The sequence below is a fragment of the Columba livia genome, chromosome 1 (genome assembly GCF_036013475.1).
Source record: "Columba livia isolate bColLiv1 breed racing homer chromosome 1, bColLiv1.pat.W.v2, whole genome shotgun sequence".
NCBI classification, from domain to species: Eukaryota; Metazoa; Chordata; class Aves; order Columbiformes; family Columbidae; genus Columba; species Columba livia.
In genome coordinates this window covers 157,742,734-157,769,288 of record NC_088602.1, presented here as the reverse complement: position 1 = coordinate 157,769,288, position 26,555 = coordinate 157,742,734, and the positions used below count along the sequence as shown (strand labels likewise).

General features: G+C 38.9%; 3 protein-coding genes and 1 long non-coding RNA gene across 4 annotated transcripts in view; 1 reads left to right on the top strand and 3 right to left on the bottom strand.

Moving 5' to 3' along the window:
* Positions 1–4,725, bottom strand: part of LOC102089950 (glioma pathogenesis-related protein 1) — an 11,266-nt gene extending 6,541 nt beyond the window's left edge. The window contains exon 1 of the mRNA XM_005510236.3: positions 2,881–4,725. Coding sequence (XP_005510293.1) covers positions 2,881–3,060 — 180 coding nt within the window. The 5' untranslated portion in view covers positions 3,061–4,725. The remainder of the gene's footprint in view (positions 1–2,880) is intronic.
* On the top strand, positions 727–22,140 carry LOC135576343 (uncharacterized). Its single transcript, XR_010467994.1, has 3 exons — positions 727–836; positions 16,215–16,312; positions 22,003–22,140. It is a non-coding gene; the product is annotated as an uncharacterized LOC135576343 (long non-coding RNA).
* LOC102092743 (glioma pathogenesis-related protein 1) lies at positions 4,933–11,600 on the bottom strand. Its single transcript, XM_021298153.2, has 6 exons — positions 10,962–11,600; positions 8,534–8,779; positions 8,077–8,189; positions 7,147–7,229; positions 6,121–6,147; positions 4,933–6,033 (listed from the first exon to the last, which is right to left on the bottom strand). The coding sequence occupies exons 1-6, from the start codon at positions 11,139–11,141 to the stop codon at positions 5,801–5,803; spliced, it is 882 nt and encodes a 293-aa protein (XP_021153828.1). The 5' UTR covers positions 11,142–11,600; the 3' UTR covers positions 4,933–5,800.
* LOC102092564 (GLIPR1-like protein 1) overlaps positions 17,039–26,555 on the bottom strand; it is a 12,691-nt gene continuing 3,174 nt past the window's right edge. The window contains exons 3-6 of the mRNA XM_005515972.3: positions 24,342–24,445; positions 19,520–19,605; positions 18,012–18,038; positions 17,039–17,917 (exon numbers count right to left, since the gene is read on the bottom strand). Coding sequence (XP_005516029.3) covers positions 17,763–17,917; positions 18,012–18,038; positions 19,520–19,605; positions 24,342–24,445 — 372 coding nt within the window. The 3' untranslated portion in view covers positions 17,039–17,762. The remainder of the gene's footprint in view (positions 17,918–18,011; positions 18,039–19,519; positions 19,606–24,341; positions 24,446–26,555) is intronic.

The following is a 26,555-nucleotide window of genomic DNA, read 5'->3' as shown; positions in this document are numbered from 1 at the left end:
AGTGTATCCAATATTAAATGTAAACTTGGGGTGGGGGGTCTTAATTCAAGTGAGCAGTTGATATTTCCTTAGGTGGTAACTTCTAAGGACAATGAACAAAATTGGGTATTGTACAAAGTTTCTGCCAGTCCCAGCATTACTGCAAGTTGAGAGGCTGCAGTTCACATCTTGGCGATGCTCCGAGGTCACAAGAAGACCCTGCTGAAACATGTATGACAGTGGCGGACGCACCTCAGTGTTTTTCACATTCTGCTTTTTGAGGGTCTGCAGCCCTCTTTTCTCCTTCATCCTATAATAGTATTAATAATAAGTCTAAAGTTTCATAAAGCTATACATAATAATAAGCTTAAAGGTAATAAGTTTAAAGGTACTTTCCTTTTTTGTGTGACTGCTTGAACTGGCTGACTGGTGTAAAAGCAATGTGCAGAAATGTATATTCTAGAATGATTTATAGTATAACTATAATTGTACCCCTTATTTTCTTATGAAACTGCATTTATGCAAATAGGTTGGACTAAACTGCACAGGGAAAATGTGCAAGATAGGGAGGTTTGCAGATAGATATTACTGCTGTTTGAGAAAAGAGCAATTACACTCTTTTTTAACCCATGAACAGTTTCTCAGTTTTGGTTTTATAACCGAGATGAGTTGTTTGGTGATTTGGAGAGGGAAAATTCACAGGATTTGTGAAAAGTGATGTGAGGCAGCAGTAAGTCAAAGGAGATTGTTGTGGAGCCCTGATGAAGCTGGTGAGACTCTTTCTGCTGGTTTTGAAGAACCTTAGAGCAGACCTAAGCAACGCTTTGAGTGAATGGGAAAGGGGAAACATTTGTCAGGTAAAAAAATGTTACATCAACATTATCATTTTCTAATAAATGTATTGCAATATTGCTTGGCTTTTGTTACTTGCAGTTAAAGAAGTTGCTGTCTTGAATTTTTTTTTCAAAAATTCCTTTTCCAAAAGGTGGAAATGCCCTGAGTTCAGAGCCTTCATTTTTATTTATCTTGGTGGATAGTTATCTACAGTAAGCAGAAATTTCCTGTGAAATAAGGAAGTAATCTTCTTTTCCTCATTTTTGAAGTTATAAAGACCATTCAAAAATTAAGAAATATGCTGTTTTCAGTTGCAATGCTTTTACTTCCATAATAGATACTATCAGGTAGTGTACTTCTTTCTCTTTTTCCTGAAAGAGATCTAGGGGTTTTGCAGTGTTTTAAAAGAAAGTTATGATTAGTTTAGGGTTTTTGAGGTTGTTTTTTTTGTTGTTTTGGTTTGGTTTGGTTTGGTTGTTGGTTTGGTGGGCTTTTTTTTTGTAATAAACTTTCTTTGTTTCTTAATCTATTTTTTCTTCCTCCCCTCCCCAGATTTCAGTTCTTTAATTTTTCAAAAGGAAAAACTAGGCACAAAATTACCCTAATTTTAAAAGATGCATACTGTTCTTTTAATACATCACAGCAAGATTTGGTTAGCGTGGGGCCAGTGAAGCAATCTAGAAAGCAGTGTCTGGAGCAATATGCAGTGGAAGTTCAGGATCCACACTGGAAAGGCTTCCTACCACCCAGCTGAAGAAAGCTGAAGTAAAACACATCTAGAAGAGAAACTAAACAGTTTCCTGTCAGGTTGAGCTTGTTCATTGCTCACCTATCCTTCCCTGATGGGCGCTTCTCTTTCAGTGTTTGACAACTAGAAATAGAAAATGCACTTTTTAATTTTTTTTGAACTTTCATTGAGGTGTTGCTAACTATGGATGTGGTTATGTCCTCTTCTGGTGATGACCATGCAAGATGGCAAGAAAGAGGAGCAAAAGGAGAGAGATGAGAATTAGGACAATTGCTGTGGTCTATCTGATTGATCTGTGGAGGTTATTGCAGGAGGAAACTCAAATATTACCCAATCAAAGCACAAAAGGTGATGGAAGTTGCAAGAGGCGGCTCCTAAGCTACTGGAATTGAACATCTCACAAATCAGAGAGGGGCTTCTCAGCCATAAGCCCAGCTTTGTGCACGCATTTACAGCTTCCTCCTTGATAGGTTTTCTACGTGCCACCTAGCTGGTGAAATGTGAAGTGGCCGCTTCAATGATGTGGGTATCACAGAATCATAGAATGTCCTGAGTTGGAAGGGACCCACAAGGATCATCGACTCCAACTCCTGTCCATGCGTAGGACAATGCCACAGTTCACACCGTGTGTCTGAGGGCACTGTCTACTCTGTTCTTCAATACTGTCAGGCTTGGGGCCATGACTGCTTCCCTGGGGAGCCAGGCTGTCTTTTGCACAGTGGCTGCAGATATTATTGGCCCCTGATGTGGTTGGGGGCAAGGAAGGAGGGCAGAGCGGTGCAGGACCTGATGCCTCCAGCGCTCGCTCCGGCTGCACTTGTTGCTTTTTGGCTTCCCTCGCAGCCCCAGCACCTGTGAGCAGCTGCTCTGTTGGCTCGGTCCCCAAGAGCCTTGCAAAGAAAGCTTAGAGACAGCTCTCCAGCATTGTTTGGCAACGGTCTCTGCCTTTGCTGACTCAAGTATGAAAGGTTGTGCTTGGTTCTGCACATAAATTACACCCTGGGCTGTTGAGCTGTGGTGCCTTGGAACGAGGAGGCTTTTCACAGCACAAAACGACAGCGTTAGGTTGAGCATTGAAATCTTGGGGTTCAAATGAGGAAATTAGGCCAGGCAGAAGTATACACACACCCGATTGCATAAAGCCATCTGATAATCAGAGCCTTTTTCTCTGTTTTAAAAAGAAGTAGGTCTTATGACTCCAGGAAGTTAGTTTCTTTTTTTTTTTTTTTTTTTGCATTTGATCACAAAACAATCTTTGAGAATCATAAACACCATCACAATGCTACACACTTGCATGTAAGTCGTGAACATCCCCTTACCATGTAGAGCATGTTGCTTGCTGGTGGGTTCACTCCAGACCGGAATCTGTTATGAGCTTGCACACATTCCTCAATAAACTTTGGATCTCCAGCATCAGGCAGTGTTGATGGTTGATAGGAGTCAGAGGAACAACAGAACTGCAGTAACACCAGCACACAAGCAAAAAATATGCTCCTCATGATTCTCAGCCTCTCGTCTTCCAGCTTTTAAGAGCAGAGCGTTTCAGCTGTACAAAGTGGTTTTGGCTCCATCAGCAGCGTTTTGCTTGGAAGGCTTGTGGGCTGGACTTATCTTAGCCATGGTAACTGAATATGGCTTTAGTCACAGGAAATGAGTCATAATGCAGGAGCGTGGCTATGAGAATGAGGAAATTAAGCTACAAATTCACCTCAGAGCTGTGGCAGCTTTGTCTTATTTTTTCTTCTCTAGTTGTGATGGGCAAGCTTTTTCAGTCCTGTCCTTTGGACTTGTGTTTGTTTTGTTTTGTTTTGTTGGCTCTCATCATCCCATCCATAGCAATCACTATATCACTATGGATTAGAGTTTTGGATACATTTTCTGCTTTTCATGAAAATAGCATTAGTGTTACAGCAGTTACCCTGAGCCCAAGTGCTGTGAGAAGCAACTGATTTGAGCTATGGCTTTTACTACAGTATGAACAGTCACTTTGCTTGTACATCGAGTTATTGGAGGGTTAAGTTTGGCTGAGAAATGCAATTTAAACATGCTGCAGTTATTGATGTGTTTTTCCTGTGATCATATGCTTGTAATCTGTGTTGCTATCAATTTCTCCTTCCATGCTTTAGAAATTTGTAATTAATTCCATGCAGCCCAAGCCCCAAACAGAGCTGAGTGCTATGAAGGTTGGTGCTGTCTCATACCAGGTGCCCAGCACCTATGCAGTCAGGAGCTGGAAGCTGATGTCCCATGCATGTTGTTTCGGATGCTCAACACTCCCTGCTCAGACCCACCACCATCACCACACTCTTCTTCATACTGCCCATAACTATCACCTGTCCATCAAGTTCAGGCCCTTTCCCACAGTCGCAACCTGGACATGTCTGTGGGAATGAAGTTGGGTTTCTTCCTGCTCCAGGACTTGTTTTAGGAATCTGTCTCCTTTGAACACCTGGGCCCTCAGTTGTCACTTCTGGCCATGCAGTCCTGTAGTGTTGGGGCTGGTAGCAAAGCCACATTCAGGTTTCTGGTCTGGGTCACACTGTGAGGCTACAACACTAGCCCTACCACACACACATCTTTGGGTCACACACCCACAGCTATTCAAGGGGAGACTATTTACAGGCGAAAAGTGTCTCTGAGGATGAGAAACACTATGTTCACAACTTCCCTACAGACCATTTTTTAGAGCAGAATAATGTGGTGGGTTCACCCCTGCCAGCAGCCAAGCACCCACATGGCCACTCACTCACTCCCCCCTTCCCCACCAGGACATGGGAGAAAACAGGACTAAGAAGAGTGAGAAAAATCGTGGGTCAGGGAAGAGACAGCTTAATATCTGTGGAAAGAAGAGGAAACAAATAAAACCCCTGAGTGATGGAAAGGCAATCACTCACCGCGCCCAATGACTGTCCGATGCCCAGACAGTCTCTGAGCAATGGCCACCTGGAAGGGAGCCCCCCACCTTTCTTATTCCTCTACCCCCTTTTTTTTTTTTCTTTTGCTGAACATGATGTTATATGGTATAGAATATCCCTTTGGTCAATTTGGGTCAGCTGTCCCAGCTGTGTCCACTTGACCATCCCCGGCCTGCTTGCTGTTGCTATGTATAAAAGATGGCACCAGATAAGAATTAACAATTGTGAAATTAAACATATACCTTCTTACATAGTGACATCTTGCAGCATATGACAAAAGCCCAGACTTTGCGGGCTCATTTTTATTCTGTGGGAAGCCATGCTCCTTCAGAGCTGCAATGTGCCTCAGAATTTGAGTCACTGTGTTCTCCAGACGTTAGGACTAAGATAAAGCAGGAGAAACAGCTTTAAATATTGATAGGGTAGTTATGCATTGCTAATATCAGACAGTATCTCTTAGCTTGAAAGATGTGTTTATTTCCCTTACTAACAAATGTATATAGGAAAAATAGGTTTTGAAGGCTAAATGTCTCTAAAAACAAACTGAATCCATTAACAATTTGTTTTTGTTTGTTTGTTTGTTTGTTTGAATGAGGCTGTGATCTTCCATTTTTGAAGCTGAATCTGTGCTGGGCCCATTTAATCTTCCCTCTCCTGTTTTTCCTCCCTGCTTCCCTGTTTTTCTTGCTCTATCAACATTCTCTGGTATTCTTCTAGCTACAGAAGACAAAGCTTAACTCTGAAAGAACAGAATAGTACATCTGACAATACAGTAACTATAATGAAGATTGATACACATAGGCTAACTCTAGTAAAGCACAACCTTTACTCTTTCTGTTCCTAAAAAATAATACATACTTTGGAGTTAATTCTCCATTACCTGGGGAAAATGATGTCTGGAGTAAATAAAGGTTAATGGAGATGAGTTAATGCTTCTTCTTTTGGATACAGTGTGCCAATTCAGACATGTTTTGTGATGTTCCAGGTTTCCAGCAGGCTTGTTAGCATATATAGTAATATATAGTCTACGTGGTCCCTCTAGCAATCTACCCCTGTGCTAGAGCTAAGATGCTCTTACAGACGTAGAAGCATGTTGCAGCTACTGCCAACAGATTATACGAACTCTATGCACAGCCACTTATATCTTGCCTTGAGTGAAGAAGCTGCCCTTTCTATGCTGGATAAACATCACAAGGATAATGGAGAGATGACCAAGTGATTTTTTAAGTATGTGCAATTCTCTGAGAGTAATACAGTATCACAGTATGTTTGGGATTGGAAGGGACCTCAAAAGATCATCTAGTCCAATCAATATCTTAATTGATCATTTCTCATAAAAAATGATGGCTGGATACCGCTGTTGTACTAAAAAGGCAGCACCAGTAGTCAGTATCAAAAACAGTGGCCTTAAAATAGAAACACTAAGACAGTATTGGTCACAAGAGGGACGCGGATGCTCAGCCGGCGGTGGGGGAGGCCTGGGGGGACGGGGCCGTGGTGGCTGGGGCCGTGGTGGCTGGGGCTGTGTATCCCAGTCTGGGTGCCAGTAGGTATAATCTAAAAAAGAGTGAAGAAACAGCTGTTAAGACCCATCAAACTTAGACACACTTAGAGGAAAGCAACTAAGAACAATTCGATACATACCTATCAGCCTCTCACGTTCTGTATTTTCTGTAAAGAGATCAGAAGAGGAAATAAATGTGAATATCATTCAGTGGTGGTTCTTAATGTAAAGAGATAAACCATGGCTGCTACCTGGCTGATTGCATGATGCAATCAGATCCCCCCAATCCTGCAAGGGGGAAGCCGACCAACAAGAGCAGAATATGATAAAACAGATTGTAGGATCTAGCACTTAATTTTTAAAAGCTCTCTTCTTTCTCTCCCTCCCCCTACTCTTTGAGATGTTTCTGTTTTTCCTGTGATGCATCAGTCTGAGACTTCAAGATGAGTCAGCCAGGATACCACAGAAGGAAATAAGAATACCAAATGCTCAATTATTTCTACAGCTGAAGCTATCTAGATCTTGCCTAGTAGAGATCATCCCCATTAAACCTCTGTATAAAATTCATATTTTATTTAAGATGTTGTTGCATGTCCTTTAATGTCTGTTTATTTAAAACACTATTTCTGCCTAATTTGGGACCGAGTGTTGTGACATAAAAGTCCACAGCTTCAAACTGCTGTGGAAAAACAAGCTCTCACAGCTGTATTTCAAAAAACTGCAGAAGCTAGAAATCAGTGTGCTCTTCGGTATAGTTGTGTTATTGGTTCAGAACTATAGTTTTCTGGAAAATGTGATAGAACATGCAAGCAAGCAAGAAAGCAGAAATTAAATATACCATTTTTGCTAGAAAAGAAGAACTGGACAAGGAATTTTTGTTGTGGCTAAAGTTCTACATTTGACTTCCTGATCAGATAAAAGCAGAAAGTAGTCTAAATTATACTTCATCATAAACTCTGGCTTCTACCTCTGAGAGCCTTCAACAGCAAAGTATTTCAATTAATTCCTTCTTATACTATCATTACCAGAGTTTGGTACTGTTGCTGTGTGGTGGGCTACAGACCAAGTATGTACTTAGTGCAAATTGACTTGCTGTTATATTTCCACTGATGATTACATCACTTTTATTTCTATGCAATTTGCTTAGTTCATCACTTTGGTCTTACCACAGAGCTTGTTTACACACTTCTCATTACTGCATCCACTACATGGTTGTCCTGCTTCATATGGTTTTCTTGGGTAATTTCCCCTGCAAAGCAGAAGAACAATATTTTATTAGCTCAGTTGTTTGAAAAGCAATTTAAATACATGCTTTCATCAGATTGTTAGAATAATTTATCATGGAAAGCTATTGTCGGGAGAGATCCCTTTATCCAAAAACTGATCATTGCAATTGTTTGAAATTTCTTTCAGATCAGATTAAAGCTCTCACTGGCATGAGGTGTAGCTGCCTGGTGACTCTCACCATTTCAAATTAATTAGACTTCTCAAACACTACTGTATTATTCAGTGTAAGCATACAAGAATTTGCCTCTAGTCTCTCATTACTTACCTGTATTTTAAAAACAAATCTGTAAAAGGTAAATCCAAAAATTGCAAGGTATGAGATAACTAGAGAGCTGTCTTCCTTCAATTTCTTCAATTAAAATGTATTGTTTGAAGTTCAGGTGGGGCCATAGAAAGATGTAATCTTTCTCAAGCGGAAAGCTTGCACCTTCCTCGCATTTCCTGCAGAGACTGTAGTCAAACCAGATCTTACTCCACCACTCTTGGTTATGGTGAGTACTCTCAGCTAGGATCAGTTTGTGTGCTCTTTTGGGAAGGGACTTTCTGCAGCTCCAACTATGTCCAGCAGCTTCTGCTTTCAATGGCTGGGGGAAATTTCCCTTGGACTAGTGACATGTAGACAGAGCTTCTTCTGAAATTTGTTATAACTGCCCAAATAATTGTTGGCATCTGATAACCAGGTATATTATAGGATATTTTAAAACAAACCAACCAAACAAAACCAATAAGCAAACAAACAAACAAACAAAAAAACCCCACAAACACACAGAGAAAAAAGCCCTAAGCCCCAAATACCATAACTAACTTACGCTGGCCCATAGTTGCAAACGAAATGTGCTGCTTTGAAGAGTCCTGGAAAATTTTCAACCGCATCACAGAAGTGAACTGCACAGCCAACTTTGTAACTCTCTGCCCAAACAACCTGAAGGGCAAAGCATCTTGTGGAAGTTTAAAACAGCCAACACAGCAGCAACATCAACAACCCAATGGGCAGTTCAGACAAATGACTGATTGATAGGTGGTTTTGCATTTGTTATCTGGCTACCCTGGAAACATGAAATTGTCTGGGGGATAATCCCTTTCCAACGTTACTGAAACAAGGATTCGGGTATCCCTGGGGCTCAGAACATTTACTTCCAATCTCATGCAGCGATAAACTGGGGGGTGAAAAGCCCTGCTGTAATTCCTGTTCCAAAGCAGTCTATTCTTAACCTGGATTTTCTGTGAAACCATTGCATTATAAAGCATTTGGCATGTAAGGCTCACCTGGGTGTAGTGACCACAGATGCCACTACAGTGACGGGTGTTGAAATTATAGCTGTTAACTTCATTAAACCAGTCACTGAGAGCTGTGTCCACGGAGAAGATGGTGGCTGTCCCAGTCCAGATGTTTTCTCCAACAGGAGTAAAGGTGGGGTGCACCTTCCCCTGCATTTTAAGGTAGTTATTGTGCTTAAACTTGCACTTCTTTGCCCATGCTTTGGCAGTCTTAGCTAAAGCAGTATCCCAGGACTGTAGAAAAGGAAAAAGACATAAAAGAACATGCACTGCAGTGACTTGGCTGAATTACAATGTTTTATACAGAAACTTGGAAGGATTATTTTCCTATTTGCTGCTTCCTATCGGTTTCTTTCTCTGACTTGACACTTCTACTCCCATATAATTTTTTTTTTTTCTTCTTTCTCCCTTAGATGTTGCAGGACACATAGTATCTATCTGCTGTCCTGTGGTATTGGACTTGTTTAAATATTTATAGCTGGATTGCTGTCTTCAAGCTGCTGTGCCTGAGAGGAGGTAACTGGGTGAAACTCCAGCCTTAGAGGGGCTTGAGGGACCTTATGCCCAGGAGCTGCTGGCTGTCCAGGGATTTGCATTTCTCAATTATCAATAGACTAGATAGGAATTCTGTTCTGCTGGCCAGGATGGAGAAGCAAAGAGTCACAGCTGCTCCCTTTCCCAGCCCCTTTTGCTTCTTTGCTCTTCTCCCTCCTCAGCGTGTGGCCAAAGCAAATAAAAGGTTCATTCATCTCTGCTGGGCTGAGGAGGGACCATTCTCATCCTGAGAGGCACAAGTGATGATTTTGGGAATCCAGTCTGTGAGACTTGCAGAAAGATTTTATGCCACTGAATGACCAGGCAATAAAATTCAGTACAGAGAAATATAAGTTAAGGGATGTGAGAAAAACCAACCAACCAACCAACCAAACAAAAAACACCAAAAAAACCCACCACCACTTTATAAGACTTTATTTTCATGACAGGCTTGGAGATGGCTATTATCACTTGTGAATCAATGTTTAGTGGCAGTTTAAAAAGCAAACAAAGTGCGGGGAATTCCTTGAGAAGGAATGGAGAATAAAACCATATACACCATTGTAGAAGTCCTGTTAAATGCTGTGTGCAGGGCCTCACCTTGAGAAGGGAACACTAGAACTGGAAAGGACAGAGACAACGTGGAGGAGAATGATCATCCTCAAGCATGGAGGACTCTCCTAAAGCAACAGAGAGTACTCTGCAGCTTTGATCAGAGACAACTGGACATCTTCTGTGAAGTAGGTAAATAAGCAGTAATTACTTGCTCCTTCCAATACAGAGACCAGAGACTATCAAACGAAGCTAGGAATTAACAGGTACAAATTAAAACCAAGAAGGTACTTTCACGTGACTTGTGGTTAGGCTGTGCAGCTCTTGCTAGACAATGCTAGGGATGATAAAACCTTGCATGAGATCAAGGCTGTAAAAAAATCATGCAAGAAAAGTCACAAACCTTTAAATACAATGCAACACATTTGATTCAAGAGGTTTCTGTATATTTGTCCTACTCTTATTCCAGGCTTGTTGGATGTGTTGTCTGAGTAGCTAACTTTGCTCCTGTGAGCTAGCATTTTAAATTAAACACTGTTTTTTAAAATGGCAATAAATTAAAATGTTCCTTTCACAGAAGTGATTCATTTTGTGCATGTTGTTATGCTTTTAACTTCCTTTCCAGCTACACCGTTCTGCTGGAGGGCTCAGAGTAATGACACGAAATGACAGGGGTTACCTCTCTCAGCTCTCTGTCTATCTCCCTTTTCCCTTATGTATTCCACCAAGCAAGCTGAGACCTATCCATAACCATTACATATCCATAACCACTATATTTATGGGAAGCTCTGCTTTCCAGCCCAGGCATCAGTATCCCTACTCCCCAAACCCTGCTACAGCAAACGAAGATCAGGTATCTAAATGGATGTCCTGGCAAACCCCTTTATTCAACACACATTCTAGACTGGAAAAAACAAGGGGAAATGATAGATTTTCAATGAATCCTGTTGTGCACACTGCCTATTCAGGAGTTTTTTAACACTAAACAGCCTCCCTATATGAAATCTGGACTACCATAAAATAGATTACTATCTCTCTTAGAAAGAGGTAAATGAAATGCTGAGAACTTAACATTATATTGCTCAATACAGCCCTTTGCTCTGATTAAAGTTTAGAGTAGCAATCCGTGCCTAAACAGGGAATTCCCTTCAAATTATTAAAACTGAACAATACTGTAAAAAGTCTTTTCTATTTCCCACGAAGAACTAACATATATAATACAAAATCATTGACAGAAGGGGAAAGAAGAGCACAAAACGAATAAGAAGATGGTCTAAATCCGCAGCACAATCTATATTAATTTTCAAACAGATCATAAATGTCTCCTTACCATACGAAACATATTGCTGGCTGGTGGATTCACCTGGGATCGAAATTTGTTGTGAGCTCTCACACAGTCTTGAATGAACGTTGCATCTCCAATGTCAGGCAAGGGATATGGTGGATCCGCATGACCGCAAGTGAAGAGATCCAGTAAGAATAACACCACAAAGAGAAACGTGATTTTCATAATTCTTCAATGCTTTCAGTAATTTCTTTTTAAAGTTTTTAAAAGAGAAGTCTCTTAGGTGGAGATAACACTGGCAAGCAGTTCTTTAGAGGCTGTCGTTTGGGTGTGGAAGCACTTGAAATTGTCAAAGCAAGAGGAAGCGAAATTGCTTCATAAGGTACAGTTCTGTGTGACCTCACAGCTGCTAAACCATGAAACTGGCACCTGCTATGCATATTAGCAAGGAACAACACTCCCAGGTATAATTCTGCCTTCTCTTTGAGCGTGCTCCATTCTGGTTGACTGCCAAACCATTCTGTGATTGTAGGTCTTACCTACAGCTTTCTTAAAACCTGCATCAAACAAAACACAAATCTGCTGTTCAGCGGATTTTCCTCTGGTATAGCTTAGTCAGAGCAGCTCAATTACAATTATGTTGCAATACCTTGTTTCCATTTCAGAATTACTCTAGGAATAAACAGATTTAGGGAAACTGCATATATTGAAATTTGACCTCACCACAAGAAAAAAAAAAGTTACCGAACAAGCAGTTTGCTACAGAACAGACCTTCTGACCTGGTTTCATGTGTAACAAGTATGCAAGAGCCCTAAGAACAACTATATGTTTTAAGAGCTAAGGTCTTGTAATGGAGATTTAGGTAGGTTTACATAGAAAATATGTTGTAGGTTGTAAACAGCATTCATGGGTCTTATTCCCTGCTCAGTTTTGCAGGTTAGGCCTTCTCCTCCTGAACACTTGTGGGAATTACCATTCTCATGTTGCCTTCTCTGTCTGCATATGCCTTTTCCCTCTTAAATAATACCTTTGGTTGCTTCAGAGTCTTGTAACAATCCGTACACCTAATTGAGACAGGCTGAAGGAGCTGTAACCCTCCAACACCATCACAGCTATACCTATCCAGGCTATTAGCAAGAAACATATAAATATTTATATGTGTGCGTGTGTTTATGGATGTCCACACATTACTAACACTCCACACCCTCCTCTCAGCCCTGCCAGCATTTTTTTACCTATTTCATGAGGGAAGGGGCAGTTGCAGAAGGCAACAAAATTGGTGCAGAGTAGTTCTGGTGTTTTGGATCTTTTGGGAAAGAAACAAAAGTGGCCCTCCAGTTATTCTTGTTGTACAGGCTTAACACAGCCCTTATCAATAAACAGCCCCCAGAGGCAGAAGAGACATTGACAGAGAGGCAAATGAATAAGTATTATATTTTCTTCCACTTTTCTTTTAAAATAGTTTCCCGTGCCTTGAAACTCTCCTAGTAAAATCACCATTTGTTTTCTCCGATAATTTTTTTTAAAAAGACTAAGCTGAAGTGGTTAGTGGGAGGGGCACAGTGGGCACATGTGATCTGGGGCACAGTGATCTATGGGCACATGTGATCCACACATCCAGGGCACATGTGATCCATGGGCACAGTGATCCGGGGACAAGATGCTTTTGATCCTGTCATGTCCTTAAAGAAAATATGCATGAGGCACTGGCAGTCACCTCCTTTGACAAGTGAAAGGAAGTAAGAGGTGAAGCTCCCACCCTGTCACAACCCCAGCCTTTGGCTGTTACCTTTTTCTCTACCAGTGGTTGGCCGTGGCTCCATCTGCCTCCAGAACATGTATGTGATAGTCACGACCTCACCTACATTTAGTAGATTCACCTGCTGACTCTGTCTCCTGGTGTACCAATAACAGTGCCAAGGTCCCTTGTCCAGCAAATGTAGTTTCTATTCTGCTGTCATGTCTCATCCCAGAAGCTGTGTGAAAGTATTGGCAAAGGTGATAGTCCCCTCAGCTCTGGTGGGACATTTTAAAATTTATGGGAGGATGGCCTCTTGCTGGTGTTGGTGACTGCTGGTCAGGCTGGGATGGTGAAGGGGATCTTGGGAGAAAGGTTTCTTCCTGTGGGTGCCGTTACCTTCTGTCCTGCCACAGGACTGAGGTTGGTCTCTCCCATCAGCTGCCAGCTTCTGGGCTACAAAGTGCCTTCCACTCCACTATGTGCACTCCTGAAGTCCACAAAGGCCCACTGAGGTGCCACTGGCAGTGTGGCTTGTATGTGGAGCACCAGATAATGGAGCTCTCCTTAGATTAAATCACAACAGATTAGATCATGATGGTGAACAGCCTCATCCCCTGCTACTAATCTGAATGCAAGAAGGCCTGTCCACTGCTTTGCTTCCTTTGAAAGTTGTCTTGCCTCTTTTCTAAACCAAGGCCATCTGAGTCGAGTTTACTGTTAGTTATTACCTTTCTCCAGCTGAATTTTACCTTGAAAGTAGAAAATAAGTATGTTTACTCTCTTTCCTTTTTTTTTCCTAATAATGCCCATGCAATCTATGAGAAACCAATGCCTTTGGTCAGCTAGGTAATGTAAAACCATGATTATATTACAACTACACGTAATCTGCACAAAAATTATAATCACACATTAATTTAACAATGCGGTGAGCTGGCAGTTATATATGTGTACAGTTTAAATTCTGTGGTTGGAAAATGAGTTGAGACCTTTATGAAAGAGGAAATTTTGACATATCCAGGGTAGTCCAGGTTATGAGATGCTTGTCTGCAGAGATGACTCTGGCTCCATCTAGTGATTCTATCCGTAATTAAAGCAGAAGTCCAGTCCACTCACAAACATCTAGAACTGATTTTTTCACAAAAAGAAAGTTATAATCCTTTGCCAGTATTAATCAGTGGATCTTGTAAAGCAGACGCAAATTAAGCTTTGGGATTTCAATATTATGTATTTGTCTGGACAATACAAGCATTGCCTGTTCCTGCACAGATCTCAAGTAAATTTTTGCACAATAAGCTGGGTATGGCCAGGAAGCTGTACATCCCAACGATTTTGAAAAGAGTCCCCATGTTTACATCACACTTTCTCACTTCTCACTTCTCACTGTTTACCATTTAAAACGTCTGGAAACATAAGATTCCTTGTTTTTCCCCAATGTACGATTCAGTCAGAGGACTAAAAGGCTGGAAGATTACAAACTATTACAGAAATCCAAGATGCCTGGGAATCTGCAAAATTATGTTTAATATTGTCCTCAAATGTAGTTCCCTACAGATTATTGTTATTTGTGTTGGGGAAAGAATCTCCTTGTCCTTGATTTACTAGGTTCAGCTGAACAAACGGTGGATCTGCTGGAGCTTGTTTCTTGTTCTGTCCATGGGATAAGGCAGCCACAAGATCACTTGGCCTTCCAGACCTGTGAATAAACTAATATTCTGACATGCATGGGTAATTCTATTACACAATCTCACCTCAGGGCAGAAAACAAATTAAATGAAAGGATGGTGGTGGTACTGGATTTCCACAAGGTTTATTTTGTATTAAAAGCTAAATTATCTTGTAATTATTTTATAATAATGAAGTTGCAAACAGCCTCACAATTAAGACGGGAGGCCATCAGTATGGGGTTAGACTGCAGTAAGTTTTACTGTAGTTTTGGTTAGGTGAATCTGTACAGTGCTGCTTACTGCAACTGTGCCCTTGGCCTAACTGAGCAAAGTCATGCTGCGCTGCTTGCTGTGTTCTCTGAACAAAGTACCAGGATGTCACACAGACTAAAGCACAAGGTTCTGGAGGGTGTTTTTTCCCCTGTAGTGCCTAACTCTTGCCTATCAAGTGGAATCATGTCTTTATCATGTGTTATCACACCTGCTTTGCCCCTTGAGGACAGCCTGTTTGACTCCCTCCCCTCGACCAGAGTATGAGCGAAGTGTGAAACACTCACCACCTACCCAAAGCAGGTTCCTCTCTTCGGTGATAACTCTGCTGAAGATTGTGGAGGAGAGATGGACAGGTAGTGGCAACACTGTGGAAGACAGCAGCCTCTTGGACTATATAAATACCTGAAGGGAGGGTGTATGAAAGACAGAGCCAGGCTCTTTTCAGTGGACCCCAGTGACAGGACAAGTGGCCAAAGGCACAAACTGGAACACAGGAGGTTCCCTCTGAACATTAGGGAACACTTTTTTTACTGTGAACACCAGTATAGGTTGCCCAAGGAGGTTGTGGAGTCTCCATCCTCAGAGATGTTTGGAAGCTGGCGGGAGATGGTTCTGGGCAACCAGGCCCAGGTGGTGCTGCTTGAGTGTGAGGGTTAGACCAGATGCCCTCTAGAGATCCCTTCCAACAACCTCAATAATTCCGATTCCTTGATGGGACCAAAGTTTCAGCAGGTTGTGCAGGACAAAGGCTTTAGCATGATGTCAACAACATAGATATAGGAAGCTTGTTATAGAGTACAAATATATGGCTAGCTGGACAGGATCTCCGGTTATCTCACTTGTCCTTCATACATGATTGAAATTTCCTGAACTTAAATTACTATAATTTGTGTCTTTTTAAATTAAAGGCATTTGAAAAATGAGAAGGCTTTTCTGCTGTCCATTGTAAGCCTGTTTTCACAGGATAACACCTCAGCCATTCCTAGATTTCCTCCCCAAGACACCAAATTGGGGGAAATGGGGAAAACTGTATGTATTTTCTGTGGACACCACAAGAACAAGCACAGAGGACAGAAACCTTAGAGCACAGATTCGGGAAAGCAGAATGAAAAAATGTTTTAATGGAGAGAACATGACTTAATTTATTGAAACAAGATCTGATTGCATCACTATCTGCACATCATTCAATGTTGCAAACTCTGTACTACTTAGCTCAGAAAAACACTGTATCTCAGATGAAAAGCTTCTATCAGCCTGGCATAAATGTGGCCAGTAGGTTTTAGCTTTGGGAGACTGCAGAGCTCTTTTTCAACTTTGCCTTCTCTCCAAAGCACATTCTGATTGTCACAATCCTAACTGTAATGGAGGTACCAAATGACAAGAAGGACAGTTATGCTCAGGCATAGGAATGACTGTGTTAGATAGGAATTTCTTCCGGGCTATCTCACAGCTCCAAGTAGAAAAACTTAAGTTTTAATAACTGAATGTAAACAGGGGATTTTGTTTGTAAAAAGGCAGCATCTTAAAATTATGCAATATTAACACACTAAAACTTGAAAGCACTTTATTGTATTTAAATGTTGTATTTCAGGTACTAAGGAAACTTTTTTTCCTTACAGGTGTCTAAAATTTAGCTCTGAAGTAAGCTTTTCAGCATTAATATGGCATCTAAATAATGATTTTATCTTCAGACATGGTGAATATCAGCGACTTCCAGGTAAACAAATGGGAATAGCTGCTGCTCAGGAACTGACATGCTGCACAATTTTGCATGTAGGAGCCACCTATTTATGGTTTTAGGTATATAATACTAGGCTTCTAGATTTCAGAATATAATGAAAGTTTTAAATAATAAAACCTGTATTTAAAAAGTCTGCTCTGTGTTTTAGTAATTTTAGAATAGAAAACTTACAGAAGAAATAGCTGTCACAGGCCTAATTTTAAATTAATCTACAGTAGAAGTCTATCTTATTTTGAGACTTCTAAGTTATTTTTATATAATCAATGGAAATATCAGTATAGATTAAGATAATAAACTGGAATGTTTCAGACCTAAATTGTCAATCACACACAGAGAAAGAATAAGACAAATCAGTTCCTAAAGTTAAAATAACAGTAGCTTTCTTTAAGCTCAATTTGCATCCTAATCATTAAGAAAATAGCAGAATTTGTCGGTTTATTTGTTCATTTGCAGTAATAGTGGAACATTACCTAGTAATAATGAACTTTCATACAGTCATATTGGCATTCACTAGAAAAGACTAAGATACAATCAGGAAAAAATCTAGTTTCCTATACTAGTAAGAAAAAAAGCTTCAGATTCTTGTAAAAATTTCATGTGTCTTTTGGAGAAAGTGAAATTAATGCAAGTATATTAATGGAAGACCTCATGTCTTGGATATAGAAGAGTAAAATCTATATTGATAAAATGAACTTGAGCAAGTTTCAAGATAAAATTATGAAAATTTATTATTAAAACTTTAGAACACTTACAAAACAGGCAATATACTATGTGTAAGTAATGGTACATATTCAAACAAGGAATAAAAAGCCTTAAAATTAAGCACAGGGTTTAGAGGGACTTAGAAACAAAATACTTAACAATAAATCTAAAGCTACACATTTTGAATGAAGAACAATAAATGCATTAGGTTATAAATACAAAGTTGCACTAACTTCAAAAACATCAAAAATTCTGAAGAGCCATCTCTCTGTAAAATCTTCTTTATGCAATGTATTCAGAACATTCTGTCACTCTAGAAAACAGGACTGATTAGATAATATGCTAGCTTTCTCTCAGCATCTCAATTAAGCAATTGTGATTTCAAATATTGGCTTAGTACGAATAGTAGCAGTTGTTCAATTGACACATACTTTTCTCCTCAAATTCCAGGAACGGAGTACATCACGGTTTGGGGAAATTTGGTATTTAAAAACAAGGTTCCAAACCTTACCAGATACTACCTTTATCTTAATATTTTCCCAATTTAGGTTTTATGCAGATATAATTTCACTTTCTTTGGCATGTTGGCTTTCTCTAAGGGGCATAAAATAATATCAACAAAACTACTGTCAAAGGAAGTCATCTTTAAAGTCATGTCAGTGTGAGCTTTCTGCTTAATTCATCAGCAAGTATCTTTAGAAGACAGTATGTATTTCAAATCCCATTAGGTGGTCACATGGATGTTTGTAAAGTGTTTTTTGAGAAAGTAGACAGCTACAAAAGCAAGAAACGTCAGTGATATTCTCAAAACTACAACAGCAATACAAGCCTCATCGCATACAACTGTGAACGCCCAAGGCGGGTACCATCTTGAATAATCTATAAATAAGCATATAAATATAAGATTATTAGGAATACCTACATTTAAAGTAACTGAGGGATATAAGTAGCAGCATAAAATTGTAATACGTACAGATAATTTTATCACGTTCTGGATTTCCTGGAAAAAGGGAAAAATAAATGGCTTTACCAGCCAGCCATGATTTATCTCTCCTTAAATCTTTACAAGCTACCTCAAACAAACTTACCAGATTTACATTCAACAGAATTTGAAAAACTCTCAGAATTCCCATTGATAAAACTTACAAATAAAACAAAAGCTAAAATGTTTTGATAAACATTAAAACCAATATTTAATCATCTTAATGTCTCCATAAAGCTATTATTGTATATAACAGTGACATGGATAGGGGAGAGGGACATATTACATAGCCCCTTTATTTCCAGTTTGAAATCTCTCTCCTTTGTCTTTCTCAAAATTAGTAATACTGTTTGATATTCAAAATACATGCAATACATACCATCAAATTCAATTTTATGGATGAGAACTGGAGAGACTATTTCCTAAATGGACCTAGTATTCCTCATATCTGTTTTTCAGAGGCGTCTGTTACCTAAAAATTATGACCTAAACGATTGCTGGATGTTTTTAAAGCTATACTAATATATATATTAAGCAAATATAATAACCAACTGTTGAAGAGAAAACACAAGTCTTACTCCCAGTTTATTGAAGGAAACTTATAAAAATGTTCAAACTCTAGCCATAGAAATCTTCTGTTATAGCTTGTGACCTCCCAGCAGGTGGAAGTTTTCAGTTCTGGAGCCTTCTGAAGAAAGGTGACCTACTGTCTCTTGAAGTTTCCCTCCATCAAAACATGATGCATAATTAGCAATTCATGGCTCTAATTAATTTTCTTGACAAGAACAGCGTTAAAAGAAATACCCCCTTTAATGAATGAATCCTATTCACCATGGGGAAAATATAGCTGGAGAATTAAATCAGTATGCAGTCCCTTTTCCCATAGACTAACCAGGTGAGAAAGACAATGAGCCCCTGATAATAATTCCATTTATAACTATAGAATGAATTACAGACCTAGAATGACTTCCCCACAATTACTGTGACTGCTTACAGAGTGTATCAGCATCAGCAATAGTGATGCTCAGCTGTAATTTTGCTGTGGCTGTGCGAAAGCCACAAAAGACTCAGTAGCTGCAATTTAAACATTTTAGTCTAAATTCACTGATTAGTAGCTCTGCAGGTTCTGAAGGCCTATGAGACTACTCAAGAGTTGCTTCTGCCTGCTACTTTGACAAGCTTGTATATAGATGCTGGTTTCTTTGGTACGATTAAGTCAGCAGAGTATCAGAGTGCAGGAGAAACAATCCTACAGGTAACTACAACCTGTCTCTAATCAAAGACTTTATAATGATCACTGAGGCCCAGATTCGGTAAAACATGGACTATCTATTTGTTTCCTGGATGTACATGGTCTTAAGAACAGTTTTAAATTACTTGGGAATTGGGCCTGAGAGAGCACCACTGAGGAATAAAACAAAGCTTGTAACATTCTTGTTCAACTAGGTGGTTGGCTTATTTCCTTCTACATATTGCATTTTATATTTGCTTTTACTTACTACACAGGTTATTTTCACAGGTGTCCCCTTTTCCACAATTACTGCATGATCTTCCTTCTATATATGGATTTCTTGGAAAATCATAACTACAAATGAAAAGTTTCACATATAATTTTCAATTATTTGTTAAATATATTAAAACATTTGTTGAAGTAAATACACTGAAAATGCAATAAATTGCTGACAATTCATTAAAAGCATCAGAATAATTTTCCTTCATTTTCATTCTTCTGTCCCAGCGAAATAAAGTAATCTTTAAAAGGTAGTATTTTTCTTATGGGAAAATACTCGGGCTTTTAATTCAAATTTTACATTGGTATATGGACTACTAAAACACAATGTTCTGGATGAAGCTTGGTTTTAACTGAGGAAAAATGAGGATTTTAAGGTGGATAATTTAAAAGGTGACACACTCCAATATAGCTTAAAGCAAACTATTTAGCAAAAAATAAATCTTGTGAGCTACTTACTCTTGAATTATAACCTTGAGAAACAAGATCTTCATTCCACAAAATGCAAAAGTCTTAAGAGCAAGTATGCAGTCTTAGCGAAGGCAGTTGGATCCTTACATGCTTAATATCTCATGCAAACAAAGCCAAACTGTTTAAGTATTCAGATCAGCCCACAGTAGTCACCACTACACATTCTTAGAAAGGCTCCTTATACATGTAACTGCTGAAAACGATAATGCAGATATCATCATCCTGGCTGCCTATACACTATACTACCAGGTAATGGGAAACACAGTACCCAGTCTGTGCTGCATCCATTAAAAAAAAAGATTAAGCAATACTGTTTCCCAGACTAATCTGGGGAACATGGGCAGATTTAGTCCTTTTAAAGGACTCTGGGCTATTATAGTTACATTTGTCACTCTACTCACCTCCACAGTGAGCACTCCTCAAAGGAGATAATTTGCACCAAGACCTGTGACATTTTTTTCAGGATTCTAAGTCTGTATTCACACTCTCTATCACCTATATTTATAAACAAGAGCTACCCACCAGACATACAGACCTAAGAGTTGGTATAATGTTGATGTACAAGATGCAGGGAGAACACCCCCAAACATTACCTGTGACTTACTTGCTACTACTCTTCTTTGAAGTATCTTTCATATACATTTGCCCACAGGTATACTGTTGGCCTAAGTTTTATCTCAGCAGCATCTACAGTAGCATAGTACAACCACATGCCTAGACATGCAGTTCAGGCAGCTATAAAAAGAAGGGGATCTTCTGATCCCAAGAACCGAACATAAGTTTTGAACCTGTCAGAGAAGAGCAGCTGAGAGAGTTGTTTATATGTATATATAAATATCCAAGAAATAAAGTTACAGGTTAAATAACTTACCTTTTGGGTGATTGTCCATATATACATTCAAAGAATGGGTAATTCCAAACAGTAGCCCACACAGTTACCTTAAAAAGGGTCTCAGAATCCAGAATAAGGAAGACCAAAGGACAAAGCATTGCTTCTAGAAGCTTTGGCAAGAGCATAATGCCTTATAAGGGTGTGAACAGACCCACTGGATGACTGTGCACATTTCAGTTGCAAGAGTGCAATACAAAGAAGCCACAGATGTTGCCTGAGTTGCAATTCAGCAAGTCTTTCTTGGTATCAAAGGCTTCAACTGTGAGTGGTAATTATACTATTACTTCATGAAGTTCACAATCCACTGTGAAATCCTCTTTGAGAGGACTGATAGAAGTCTCAGCCACAGATCCAGAAAGATGAAAGGCCTTGACTTGTTCTCTAAAAGGCCTTGTTGTTACAAGTAAGTAAATCTATCTATCTGTCAATCTACAGATTGGTTAAGACCTAGGTTGTAGAGAGCTGCCTCACTGAGAAGGTGTAAGGAATGGGAAAAAAAGGCACTAATTAACTTCTGGAGGGAAAAAAAAGTCACTCCCGCAAGGAACTTCAGTTGGCTTCTGAAGACTATGCTATTTAAATGGAGTAAAATATACGGGAGATTATCATACAGGCTTTAATTTCGCTTGTCTTGCTGGTTTAGGCCACAGAAACAAAAATACTATCTCCATGAAAAGTGACATTATTGTATTTTATGTTTTACTCTTTAAGAGTAATAACTTAATTTTTCATGACTACTTTTCTATTTTCTTCTGACAGCTAATGAGTAGGGCGTTGACATTTTCCATGGTTTTATAGGTGATTGCCTTCTCCCTCATGTATCACTTCATATTTACTTACAGTGATTTTCGTTTACCACTTTACTGATCAGCCACTTGCGGTCTTCTAACATTGTAACTCGCATAGCTTCTTCAGGAAAAACTGAGTCCTAAAAATGGCAGATACAGCCACCTATCAGGGACTGGATGTCACCTATCTTTCTAAAGAGGTGGTAGAGACGAGGCAGGTCATATTCATGCAAAGGTGCAATACTAAAAAGGTAATGAGATGTTATCTGTATTCCCAAAAGCATAGAAGTATCATGGATTATCATTTTTTTCTTATAACAGAAGACATGAGAGGCATTGACTGAAGCTGGGACGAGGAGATAGTTTTTCCACATCTGCTGAAAGCCACAGCAGCACATCTCTTGTTTCAAGGATGTCACGATCTGCCAAACAGGATAACATTGGCTGTTCCTGCCAAACAGGAAAATATTGGCTGTTCATGCCAACATCCAGGACTGTAAAGAATCCTCTACTGATGTGAAAAGGTGAAGTGACAGCATTTGGATTGACAGCACTTAAGACTCACAAAATACAGGTACTACCTGTACGACAGACTGACAGGGATATGAGAGAAGGTATGTTGCTGTTTCAAGGCATTTTATTATTTTTAAGAGTGTTGGGGTAACCTCAAACACTACAAATCCTAACCTTAAACTGTAAATGCAGCTGTTCTAATGCTGTAAGATGTGAATGTGTCACCATCAAGTCACAACAGAAAGCAGTTATAAAGTCTTTTGCTCTAAAGTAAGTGGAAACTTACAGCTCCAAAACCAGGAGAGGTTTTCCCTTCTGCTAGACTTAAGACAAAGATCCCTAAGAGTTTCTATTTTACACAGAAGTGCAAATGAAAGCAACAGTTTGAACAGAACTGAATAAATCTTTTCAATGACATCTACGGTTCATCTGTGATGGTATTCGGTATTTCTAACCACTTTGTAATACGGTCATCCTCCTAATTCTGATATACAACTTCCGAATGTGTGAGAGAAAATTGAGCATGAAGACTTACAGCTGGGCTGTCTGATTTGTGTGAATTAAACTAGTTTCCCTAGAAGTCAATGTATGATTAATTACTCTGGGCATCACTAACATAAATGGTCCCAGCAGCAGACCTTCAGAAAAAGTCTACAGAAAGACTACACTGTAAATCTTCTACACTGAATAAAGTAATTTTGGCAAGGTTGTCCTTAAACTGGTGCATCTTCAACTCTGAAAAGAAACTGCTATCTAGCAGGTAACTGAGCACTAAGGGTCCAAACCTCAAGACGGAGTCATGAAGGTCAAGTTGGAAGAGGCTGTTCCAGTATCTGAAGTGTGGTGGCAAGGTCAAGGTTTACCTATTTTGCAGACAGTTTAGGAAGGGAAATGGCTCTTAGAAAATGGTCTGCCTGCTCTAACTCCACTTTTTTTTCTGTGGTGATGTAGAGAACAGTGTTCTTGGTATCAAGCCATGGACAGAAAAGCAATGGCATGTTAGACCTCACCTTAGACAGCCATTCAGTTTAGCTACCAGTTCTCCAGCACACCAAACCAACACGGTACCTTGTTGCAGAGTAGAAAAGTCTCAAGTGATGAGGTTTTACAGACCACTGTTGATATCAATTAATCATTATTCTGCACTGTCAACTGGAAACATTTTAGTTCAGATTTTAAAAAGCAAACAACAACAAAGTTCCACATCACAGTAAGTTTCACAATAACAACTTAAGTACAAGCCCAGTTTTTCGGTACAGGAAGAGAGATGAATTTTTTAGTTCAGACTAATTGAACTTCCCAATAGTGGCCCAAATTTGCCAGAAAAAAACAACCAACTAACCAGAAAAAATAGCTGTCATGCAAGCTCACAAGCTCTGTATGTTTTAAAATGACAAACATTGCATATGCACATATGCACATGCTTTGATATGGACTGTGCATTATCATGAGACAAAATTTATTATTTTAAAACTACTTGCCTCTGGGTTTTCAAACTCCTCCTGCTTTAGGAACAACACTATCTGGGGTGCGTGATTTTTCAGACCATCAATTTAAATGAAAAATCACAAGATGCAGTTAGCTTTTTCTTGTATTGATCATTTACTGTCTTCTAATGCTTAAATAATGTTTGTTATAATCACAGATATTAAATAGGGAAGAAACGGTAATGTAATTTTATTTTACTCAGTTAGACAGAAAGGAAAAGCAAGTGATCTAACAACTATGCTATTATTCTATAATTTCTAAGGAATAAAAAAAATAAATACTGTGTGCAAAGCTGAAGTGCAGTTACAAATGTATAAAACTTTAAGAGGTTTTCTAGCTCCGGCTGAAGTTGCCTGCAGCAACTTTGTGATTTCTTCTGTTTCATATGAAAAATAAACGAATGATGTGGAGCATGAGCTAAGTTTGGTAGTTGTTTGCTTAAGATTGGCACAGAATGTGCTTTAGCAGTAAAGTGATTAAAAAACGAAACAAGTACATGTTCTAATGCTCATGGGTCTCTTGATAAGTGAATTAGACAACTGTCGTTTTCTCCGAATGCATTTATAAAACTACCAATAAGTAAAGAACCCAATTTACTTTCAACAAAACATCATTATAAATGCTTTCATTTTTTTTTAACATTTAAACCAGCAACTTACCGTGGTGAATAGTTGCAAATAAAAATTACTGCATCTCGTATTCCTAAAACTTGCTGACATAGAGTAGCAGCACAACCGACTTTATATGAAATGTCCCAAACAACCTAAAAAAAAATTGGTTTCAAAATAAATTTAAAACTACACTCAACAGTAACCTAGTCTAATATCTAGGAAGTTTCCTTTATTTTCAGAGATCTTACATGTTATTTCCATTTTGCAACATATGATCTTTTTACGCATTTAAAAAATTTGCTGGTGAGAAAGCCTTTTAAGATGAACTTCTAAATATTCACCCCTTGAGATGAAGTGATCTGTGCTGCAAGTTTCCAGAATCTTCTACAGAACAATTTCAGTAGCAGTCACTGACTTTATGATCCAGGGCTAGAGTTCAAGGAACAAAATGGAAATTAGTGGCAACTACCCAACAGCTTGTAACTCAGGTCTATAAGAACAGCTTCTCCTGTGTGCTGATTACTACTGTAGACTTCAGTCTGAAAGCTTCAGAATCGCATATTTCAGACTGACAAGCATTATTTGTTATGGTTTAGTATCACAGTTTAGGCATTTGCTTTTTCTTGGGAGATTCTTCCTATACCTTCTGCATATGACTAACCAAACTATACTGAATTTAGGTAAAAATATTTCATTATATACCTAGAACATCTTGTTGATCATACACTCCACATCTGGAAAACTTAAAGACACACTGGATTATTCCTGGCATCATCCCAGTACAGAGGGTACAGGCCTCAGACTGACAAACTGATTTGTACATCCCTAAAAGTTCCACCTCCTCAATTGTAACTGCAAGACGCAGTTATGTTCAGCAGAAGACATAACCTCTCTTAAAAAAGGATGTTAATGTTTAATGTGGCATTATCCAAATCCTCAATTAAAGACTCATTCAGCGGCCTTGATGTAACAGTTTCACATGCTTTTTGGAGATTCCCACTGTTCCGATATTTCTGTGCAGTGGTTCTCTTAGCAGGTCTGCACAGCCTACCTAGTTATGATTTGCAAATATTACCCATTTTCAATTTTGTGTCTGAGCCTTCAAGGCCATGATGGTTCCTGGACCATGCAGGGACTTTCCTTATCAATTTTGATGACATATGTACTTTTACATGTTCATTGCTGTTTAACCCATGTACTCTGCTTGGTTTTTCTATTGATTAGTTTCCGTTGTAATCTTGCCTCAAATGCATGAACATCTTGATACAACTTACCTGTGTAACAAGAACGCAAGCAAGCTTAATCAGGGGAAAAAAAAGCTTAGAAGTGAACATCATTCCAAGAGAAATGTGCAAAAACTTACAGAATTGTATGTAGACAAGGTTGAACAGCAAATCTTAAAATGCTAGGAAGTGTATTGCTATGGAACTTCTTATAATTTATTGTGCCAGAGAAGAAAAGGAAAAATACGTCCCTGAGATATTGTCTAATTCTAATCTTCAGATTTACTGCCCAATAAACAGCAAAACTCAAATCTTCCAGCCTTCATTTTGAGGTTGTTACAGGCAGAACCAAGGGCAGGAAATAAGACTTAACACTTGAGGAGAAATAAATGAGAAAATACATAACAAGAGGTGCAAAATGCCCCAAACAGAAAATGCTTTGTAAATCACTCCAGGAACTTGAAATATTTTCATTTCACAATCCAAAATCCACTCAAAAATAAACTCACAGCTACTGTTTTGTCTGGTAACAGTTTCACTCTAAGTTTCCTGCACAGTATTTTGCACAGAAAGTAGTCTAAGTATCTTTGAATACTGAGATGAAAGAGTCACTTTTAGTAAATAAGATCTGACTTGGCATTAAAATTATCTTCTCAGACCAGTGAAATATTATGTGTTGGGCCATAGATGAAACTAATTCTTCTGCAAGGCTTACTTTTAAAGCATGAAGATGGATAAATCCATTTAAAATAAATGTTCAAATAAAAGCTTTCTCAGCAGAATTAAGTTTTTCAGAACTACCACTGAGAAAACAGAAATATATCATAAATTGCCTCTTTTGTTGTTAATGCTCTTTTTTCTCCCTTTTTTATAAGATTTGAAAAGAATGTGATTTACTTTGGCTAGATTTTCTTCTTCTGTTAAAATTTCTAGTAAGGAGTTTTCACAGGCATTCTGCATCTACCACAATTATTTCAAAGAGCATCTCCAAACTTACAGAATTCAGAACTGTGGCATCACAGCTAGAGAACTTGAAATG

Coding starts and splice junctions, on each gene's coding strand:
- LOC102092743 (XM_021298153.2), bottom strand. CDS start 11,141: ATGAAAATCACGTTTCTCTTTGTGGTGTTATTCTTACTGGATCTCTTC. Junction 7,230..8,076: donor GTTTGCAACTATGGGCCAGC/GTAAGTTAGTTA, acceptor TCTGCTTTGCAG/GGGAAATTACCCAAGAAAAC. Junction 6,148..7,146: donor GTGTGTAAACAAGCTCTGTG/GTAAGACCAAAG, acceptor ATCTCTTTACAG/AAAATACAGAACGTGAGAGG.